Source organism: Lolium perenne, chromosome 7, assembly GCF_019359855.2.
Source record: "Lolium perenne isolate Kyuss_39 chromosome 7, Kyuss_2.0, whole genome shotgun sequence".
Classification (NCBI taxonomy): Eukaryota; Viridiplantae; Streptophyta; class Magnoliopsida; order Poales; family Poaceae; genus Lolium; species Lolium perenne.
In genome coordinates this window covers 190,131,689-190,140,685 of record NC_067250.2, presented here as the reverse complement: position 1 = coordinate 190,140,685, position 8,997 = coordinate 190,131,689, and the positions used below count along the sequence as shown (strand labels likewise).

The window sequence follows — 8,997 nt, the reverse complement described above, 5'->3', positions numbered from 1 at the left end:
TGAAGGACGGTGCGGATCGTCCCGGGCTTGACAACCGGGGCGAAGGTGTCGGTGAAGTCGACGCCGGCACGCTGGAGAAAGCCACGAACCTCCCACCGCGCCTTGTGATGGTCGAGAGTACCGTCCGGATGGAACTTGTGCTTGAAGACCCACTTCCCGGTGATGATGTTGGCGTGAGGGGGTCGGGGAACAAGCGTCCATGTCTGGTTCCGCTGCAGGGCGTCGAACTCGTCCTACATGGCCGCAAGCCACTACGGGTCGCAGAGAGCAGCCCGGGCAGAGGCGGGCAGGGGCGATGGCGTGGATGCTGAAGGCGCGGAAGTCGATGATGATGCGTAAAGCACACGCCCGTTGGGAACCCCAAGAGGAAAGTGTGATGCGTACAGCAGCAAGTTTTCCCTCAGTAAGAAACCAAGGTTATCGAACAGTAGGAGATGAAGGCCACGTGAAGGTTGTTGGTGAAGGAGTGTAGTGCGGCGCAACACCAGGGATTCCGGCGCCAACGTGGAACCTGCACAACACAATCAAAATACTTTGCCCCAACTTAATAGTGAGGTTGTCAATCTCACCGGCTAGCTGTAAACAAAGGATTAAACGTATGGTGTTGAAAATGATGTTTGTTTGCAAAGAACAGTAGAGAACAATGATTGCAGTAGATTGTATTTCAGATGTAAAAGAATGGACCGATGTCCACAGTTCACTAGTGGTGTCTCTCCAATAAGAAATAGCATGTTGGGTGAACAAATTACACTTGGGCAATTGACAAATAGAGAGGGCATAACAATGCACATACATATCATGATGACTAATATGAGATTTACTTAGGGCATTACGACAAAGAACATAGACCGCTATCCAGCATGCATCTATGCCTAAAAAGTCCACCTTCGGGTTAGCATCCGCACCACCCCTTCCAGTATTAAGTTGCAAACAACATACAATTGCATTAAGTATGGTGCGTAATGTAATAAACACAAATATCCTTAGATAAAGCATTGATGTTTTATCCCTAGTGGCAACAGCACATCCACAATCTTAGAACTTTCTGTCACTGTCCCAGATTCAATGGAGGCATGAACCCACTATCGAGCATAAATACTCCCTCTTGGAGTCACAAGTATCAACTTGGCCAGAGCCTCTACTAGCAACGGAGAGCATGCAAGATCATAAACAACACATATATGATAGATCAATAATCAACTTGACATAGTATTCCATATTCATCGGATCCCAACAAACACAACATGTAGCCTTACAAATAGACGATCTTGATCATGATAGGCAGCTCACAAGATCTAACATGATAGCACAAGAGGAGAAGACAACCATCTAGCTACTGCTATGGACTCATAGTCCAAGGATGAACTACTCACACATCAGTCCGGAGGCGATCATGGTGATGTAGAGTCCTCCGGGTGATGATTCCCCTCTCCGGCAGGGTGCCGGAGGCGATCTCCTGAATCCCCCGAGATGGGATTGGCGGCGGCGGCGTCTCTGGAACTTTTCTCGTATCGTGGCTCTCGGTAATAGGGTTTTCGCGACAGAGGGAATAAATAGGCGGAAGGGCAGAGTCGAGGGGCGCACGAGGGGCCCACACCATAGGGCGGCGCGGGCCCCTCCTTGGCCGCGCTGCCTTGTGGTGTCGCCACCTCGTGGCCCCACTTCGTATCTCCTTCGGTCTTCTGGAAAGCTCCGTGAAAAATAAGACCCTGGGCTTTTGTTGCGTCCAATTCCGAGAATATTTCCTGTGTAGGATTTCTGAAACTCAAAACAGCAGAAAACAGGAACTGGCGCTTCGGCATCTCGTTAATAGGTTAGTGCCGGAAAATGCATATAAATGATATAAAGTGTATATAAAACATGTGAGTATTTTCATAAAGCTAGCATGGAACATAAGAAATTATAGATACGTTTGAGACGTATCAGTCGATGCGGTGCAGACGTACTCGTCCGAGGGGTACCGCGTGCTTGGGACGCGAATCCCTGCACGGGCGCGTGTGAGGGGCCCCATGGCCGGCGGCGGAGGAGGCGGCGGCGGAGCCGGAGGCGAGGCATCGCCCGGCGAGGACGGTGCGGCGCCTGAGCTGAGACTCGAGGGCGACGCAAGCAGCTTCGAGGCGGATGAACCCGGCGAAGGCGTCGCCAGCGAAGACGGCGCGGAGCCCGAGCCGAGGCTCGAGGGCGACGCGGGCGGCGTCGAGGCGGGCGTCGGCGCAGGTGTCGGCGCGGGTGTCGGCGTGGGGTCACCCGAGACATGGCTCGAGGGTGACCCAGAGGGTGGCGAGGCAGTGCCCGGTGCGCGCGGGGAGAGAGGGGCGCGGCGGCTAGGTTAGGAACCGTAGGTGTCTGATACCATGTAGAAAGGGATGCAACTCACAATGTATTGATTGGGTGTATATGTCGTTACATATATAGGCCACGTCCTTGACTATACAAGAAAGGAGGCGGACCCAATAATCAATACAAAGATATGTATCGCTAGACATAATTACAGAAAATACACATTCGGATATACAAGGATATGTATCTCAATACTCCCGCCTGACACCTCTAGTTTAGAATAAGCCCTTTGAAACGTTGATAGTTGTAGGTGTGTGTAAAAGGTTTTCGTTCAACTGGCTGCGCCTCAGGGTTTCAATCTACTCCTTTGGTCCACGCTAAAACAAGATGCAGAAAATGCAGAGTTTACGGCAAACCAAGTCCTCTCGTAATGCAAGTAGCGTAGAGGAAGTATCATGGCAGTGACCTCGTTTTATTAAAAAAAAAACATTTTTTTTAGTTTCAAAAAATTCTGAAAAAAATCGTATATAGTTAATGATGTATCCCACAAATGTGTAAAAAACAATTTCAAATGCTTTATAGTTTAGTCTACACAAAAATAACAAAAGTGTAGATCTGAGTAGTCATTTTTTAAATCTCCAAAACATATCAGATCTTATTATTTTTTGTTTAGCACAAAATAAAAAAAATTGTGTTGAGATTTTGCATGATCGTGGGATGTCTCACCAACAAGCTCCAGAATTATTTTCATATTTTTTAATAACTTGTAAAAATACCTTTTAAATTTTTTAAAATGACGAGACCACTGGAGCTCGGGAGCCAAAATCACTTTTCGAAGTATCATGCATTATCATACAATATAATGCTTTATTGGGATTTAAACATGGTGAAACACTTGCCATAACATAACTCTTACTAAATTTTCGTTATTTTATAATTCGTTGTCTAAAATTAGCCAGAAAAGTAGACAAAAGCAGGTCAAACAAACATGAAAATATGCAAAAGCATCGAACGAGATTTTGGTAATCAACCGCCAAGTCAAACGAAGTCTAACTAGTTTTTGCCCATGGATATAAAAATAACGGATTTAAGAAAAAAAAAACTCAGTGCTGACTTTTTCTGTGGGAACAATGCTGACTTGCGCAATCATGAAGGCCCAAGACGATTGAGAAGCAGGTGAACCGGGAAGCGCCTCTCTTTCCTCCTCCCTCTCCCTCTTCCTCTCCCTCGCTCCCGCCACCACCCCCTTCCTCCACCCATTAATACCCTCCAAATCGGAGCTTCGGATCAGCCACAAAATCCTTTTTTCGGACGCGCGGAGCCCGTACAGGCCAAACCTTGGGATCACAGGTAAACAGCCCGACGCCTGGCGCGCGCGCGCTAAAATTACTCTTCTCTGATTTCTTGATTCGATTCCCTGTACCGTGAGCACGTTGAAGATGTGAATCTCATCTTGGTAGCCGTTTTGTGATGACACCGCGGGAATTGATGCATCCGTGTTCTTGATTTTTTTTTTCTTTCAGTAAATTCTGGTCTTGATTACACAGCTTAATCGGATGAACCGACAAGTGGCGACATATTTTTTTTTTGGCTTCTTTCTGATACACATGTTAAGGCTGTATTTAATTTATTTATCAAATGATTGAACGGAAGCTGTCTTTTATAACCTGTAAGAGTACAAAACAAATTGGCAATAGATTAGTATTCTAAGGCTTGCATTTTGCAGAATCGATTGTTATCTGCAAAGATATTAACATTTGCACAACGTTATTTCATATATTACTGCATAATATTTATGCATTTCTGATTTTTTTTTTATTTTAGATTTACGATTAGAAAGATGGAAGACCAAAATGCTCTAGATCTCTCAGACTTATGTTTTCTTATACTAATGATATATTGGATTGCTAACTCTTAATAAATATTTAAAATATATTGCTTTGCAGAGATAAATCATAAATCTCATGATTCTGGTTAATTTAAGGCCCTTCCTAGGACTGAACTCAATTCCCCTTTCCACACCCTTGTGGTCTATGTACCCTGAAATTCGTTACTATTCTTCTGGGTGAATATATGTTTGATTTGTTATTTGCTTGGCAATAAATGCAAGAAATCTTACTATATATTTACATTGTACTCTGCTGAGTTGAACTAAACCATTTAAATGTGTAGACCTGTTTCGCAGAATGGAAGAGGAGATAGACACCCCTAGAGATTCTTCTTCTAAGCCATGTGGGCCTTTGGAGGAGTACCGTATTCCAGATTACATTTTAAAACCAGATGCCCAACAGGTGCTTGTTGACCATGCTCCACAATGTCCTGTATTAGTGTTCATCAACTCGAAATCTGGTGGCCAACTTGGAAGTAGTTTGATCACCACATACCGTGAGCTTCTCAATGAAGCCCAGGTACTTTGTCTGGCTCTCTGAAGATCATAGTAGCATTTTGAGTTCTGGAATTGTTGTCAGAGCCATTATGTTGTTCTTCAGGTTATTGATCTGTCAGAAGAGGCTCCGGATAAGGTTTTGCGCCGTTTGTATGTCAACGTTGAAAGGCTCAAGATTGAGGGGGACATTCTCGCTGTTCAAATTTGGAGGACGATGAGATTAATTGTGAGTGGTGACATCTTCAAGATATATTATGCTAAGATGATGCCTTTCTAGGCCTGCTGTTTCAGGTGTTGACTGAATAAATTTGGATAGGTTGCAGGCGGGGATGGTACAGCGAGTTGGCTGCTTGGGGTGGTGAGCGATCTTAAGCTTTCCCACCCCCCTCCAGTTGCTACCGTACCTCTGGGAACTGGAAACAACCTTCCATTTTCATTTGGATGGGTAGGTGGTCAACTTATTGTGCACATTATGCATGTAAAACATATTCCATTCATGTGCTTCAAGTTTGAAGACAAACAGAAAAGATAAAGCCATGTTTACCTATTCTCCTGATGAAAGGTGGCAGAAAAAAGGTGACTCGGCTACACTCTTCTGATGCCTGAGCTAGTGCTGTGCATAGCGTGATACTGTTGTTGTGTTTTATTGTTTTCTGTCGTCCAAGTTACGTACGGTGGATGTAAAAGTTCTTTGATCCCCTTTGTTTCTAGCCGCTTGGATGCTAATGCTATTCGCCGACTGGTTTAGCTCTTCTTTCACCCCAGGCTTGTTTCCCGTGAGGAACTTGTGTACACTTGCTTCTGTATGTAGGGAAGCATTATAACTCATTCTGAATTCTACATTTCAGGGAAAGAAAAATCCTTCTACAGACCAAGAGGCTGTAAAATCGTTCCTTGGGCTTGTGAAACACGCAAAAGAGATTAAAATTGATAGGTACTGCCTGAAATGTAATGTTTATAAGTCATATTATTTTATTTATGTATTTCTTGCCCGGAGGATAAAAAAACTGCTTAACTGTCAACATTTCCAACAATAATGTAGTATGCTTCAAGGTTCATTTTATTTCTTCTCACGCATCTGTAATCTTTTTTTTTTTTTTTTTGAAGTTGCTGTAATCTATATAAGGTACTCCCTCCGATCCATGATAAGTGTCGGAGTTTTAGTTCAAATTTGGACTAAATTGAACTAAAGCCCCGACACTTATTATGGATCAGAGGGAGTAGCTGATTCTTGTTTCTTAAGTAACTTAAGAATCGCCACTTCATTTGTTTATGTATGCATAATTTTCCAATCTAATGGTCACGTTAATGTTTCAGTTGGCATCTACTTTTGAGGATGCGAGCTCCAAAGGAAGGTCCATGTGAACCCATTGCTCCCTTAGAGTTGCCTCATTCACTACATGCGTTCCACCGTGTGTCAAGTGGTGACTCACACGATGTGGTAAGCATGCCTTTATGCAAGTATTTATTATTCTTAGATATGTGCATCAAAGTAAGACATCTGGTTACTAAATCTAATTCAATGTTTCCTGGTTGGTTTTCCTTCTTCCCTCCAGGAAGGTTACCACACATTCCGCGGAGGATTTTGGAATTACTTCAGTATGGGTAATGATTTCTATGTTTATCTGCCTAATTAATTTCTGACATGAACCACAGAGGAATATGAACCCTCAACAGCCCAGCTGTTTAGTGCCATATCTGATTATCACTTCTGATAGTAAATTCCCAAGTTTCTTCAGTGAACCCTCAAGCATATTTTAATGCAAAAAATGGTAAGTCATACGTGTTGATCATGATTTACATGTTGCAGGGATGGATGCAGAAGTGTCTTATGCATTTCATTCCGAAAGGAAGAGAAATCCAGAGAAATTCAAAAACCAGATGACCAATCAGGTGTCTTTACTTTTTAATTCTTAGGAGATAATTTCCTTCACATCCTTTCCCTCGGTTGATTAGACGAATCATCAGCTAGTGTCATTCAAGGAATGCTTAGTCTTGTGAATTGTAAATGCAATCATCTATACAGGGTGCATATGCTAAGCTTGGACTTAAACAAGGATGGTTTTGCGCATCTCTAAGTCATCCGTCTTCGAGGTAGTTTCTTCATTTATCGTGCATTTATATAATCTTCTTAATCACATATGTACCTGTTATTTTGAATGTTTTGGACATGTTGAAGTATGCTGACCTTTCCTCATCATCTTAGACTCTTTATGGCATGCAACTCAATATGGCATCAAAGCGATCTTTGTCCTGAGAGAGCCTACACGTAAATAAGAGTGTTCAAGTATGAGTATGGTCCCACTTTCTGATCAGAAGAGCCTTTTGGGTGGACCATTTCGCCCATGAAACTCAATTGAGAAATCCGTATAGTGTCATTGACTTTCATTTTGTGAAGACAGAGTGTATCTGATCTGGATCAGAAGATGTTCCTCGATTTTTTTATAAAGATAGACCACGGAACTCCAAGAGATCTCTGCGAATAAACTGGAAGGGGAGAGAATATACTTTATAAGACCACATCAAGACTAGTTTATCCATTTCTGTTAACTCCAATTTCTAAATCACTACCAAGTACCAAACTTTTTAGTTTAATTAGATTTAGGCATCACCTTATTCTGGACAGTTTTAGGTTACAAAGGGATATTACTAATTATTTTTACAGTTTGGTCCTTTTTAATCTTTTATTGATAAGCTAGAATGCTTTGTTCCAGGAATATTCCTCAATTTGCAAAGGTGAAGGTTATGAAAAGAGCTGGTGGCCACTGGGAAGAACTACAAATTCATCACAGGTAAACTTTGATGCCTTTCAGTTTCAGTGGATCACACTTTATTTTATTCTTGTACATTGTAATCTAAACCTACGGGCTATATCATACAAGTATGTGGAATTTTTTGCTTACTTCGTTCCTTCTGTTCAGTTACCTTACTAAATAAATTCTATTTGGGTTCTACCAATATCATGATTCATGTCAACATTTGTAATCTTCTTGGGTAGTAGATTGCTTATCTGTGCTACTCTACCTCTCGCAGCATTCGGTCGATTGTCTGTCTCAATCTGCCTAGTTTTTCCGGAGGTTTCAATCCATGGGGCACACCTGGCACGAGAAGAGCAGAAGATGTGAGTTTCCATAGGACATGCCCTGTCAATTGATGCGTGTTGATATGATTCACATATTTCCTGTGACAATCTGTAGAGGGAATTCACAGCGCCTTACGTTGATGATGGTCTTCTTGAGGTTGTTGGGTTTCGTGATGCTTGGCATGGGCTGGTTTTGCTGGCTCCTAATGGACACGGCCATCGCCTTGCACAGGTATAGAGTGCTTCTTCCGCTCCTCCTACCATCGTTTTGGCATCTCAGAACTGAAAATGAGACATGATTGCTTGTTGCGACGCAATAATTCGCTGTGTAATTTTCTGCTTCAGAACTCTTTTCTTCTTTCATTTTACCTCGTGCTGATATCCTGCAAAACCAGGCCCACAGGATCCGCTTCGAGTTCCACAAAGGTGCGGCGGACCACACATTCATGAGGGTCGATGGGGAGCCATGGAAGCAGCCCCTCCCAAAGGACGACGACACTATCGTTGTGGAGATCTCCTGCCTAGGTCAGGTGACCATGCTAGCGAATGAGCCCTGCAAGTCGAAGAGCTTCAGCGACCCGTTGTCGTCGCTCGGTCATGATAGCCACCACCACGACCATGGCGATGAAGACAAGGATGGTGTTGGGGACGAGGATGAGTGGGAGGATGGCAGGAGGAAGTTTGGGGCCGCGGATACGTTCAAGCTCCCTGATGAGATCGACATTGCTCATCTCAGCTGAGTTGCATATCCATTTTGATCTTAAATATCATACTGTAACAGTTTACAATACTTCAAGTAAGCGATGCAGGTGCGGAGCAGCTAATTTTGTTAAATTTAAAATTTGATATTAAGTATGGAATGTATAGAGCAGATTCTGGATAGAAATACACAAGTTATTCCACATAGAATTTTACTATGTTTTCTATAAGTCCATTTCCTTGTTAACCCTGTACATTTTCTACATTCTATTAATTGAAAAGCTTGCGTTGCTGGATCTTTTAAAAATTCCCGTGGTAGTTGTTCTTTTAACTCTACATAGTGTATGCTGCAACATTTCTACTTCCTGTACTAGTTTAATGCTGTAAATCATTTTGATTATCTTCAATCGATTGTTCAAAATTGAGGCTTTTTTTTTTAAATTCCCCTGATTACATGTGGTAACCCGTAGATGCATGCCGTTTAATATCTCAAGAAACACCCAGTGAAGATCGAGCTAACAGTTGCGAACTAAAGTGTCCAGTTATGTAC

General features: G+C 42.8%; 1 protein-coding gene across 2 annotated transcripts; it reads left to right on the top strand.

Annotated features, from left to right (window-relative positions):
- The first annotated feature begins 3,438 nt into the window (after positions 1–3,438).
- Positions 3,439–8,694, top strand: LOC127326266 (diacylglycerol kinase 1). Of its 2 annotated transcripts, none has more exons than XM_051353121.2 (13): positions 3,439–3,630; positions 4,466–4,688; positions 4,770–4,892; positions 4,983–5,111; positions 5,515–5,600; positions 5,984–6,107; positions 6,223–6,271; positions 6,477–6,559; positions 6,693–6,760; positions 7,381–7,458; positions 7,700–7,787; positions 7,864–7,980; positions 8,144–8,694. In XM_051353121.2, exons 2-13 carry the CDS (start codon positions 4,467–4,469, stop codon positions 8,486–8,488), a joined length of 1,512 nt encoding a protein of 503 aa, XP_051209081.1. In that variant the 5' UTR covers positions 3,439–3,630; position 4,466; the 3' UTR covers positions 8,489–8,694. The 2 variants fall into 2 exon arrangements, with proteins under 2 accessions (XP_051209081.1, XP_051209080.1); XM_051353120.2 differs by having other exon boundaries at positions 4,453–4,688.
- Positions 8,695–8,997: the final 303 nt, after the last annotated feature.

Excerpts from the sequence above, each read along its gene's own strand:
- LOC127326266 (XM_051353121.2), top strand. The coding sequence starts at position 4,467 with ATGGAAGAGGAGATAGACACCCCTAGAGATTCTTCTTCTAAGCCATGT. Across the intron at positions 4,893-4,982 it reads GGAGGACGATGAGATTAATT|GTTGCAGGCGGGGATGGTAC; the intron begins GTGAGTGGTGAC and ends AAATTTGGATAG. Across the intron at positions 5,112-5,514 it reads TTCCATTTTCATTTGGATGG|GGAAAGAAAAATCCTTCTAC; the intron begins GTAGGTGGTCAA and ends TCTACATTTCAG.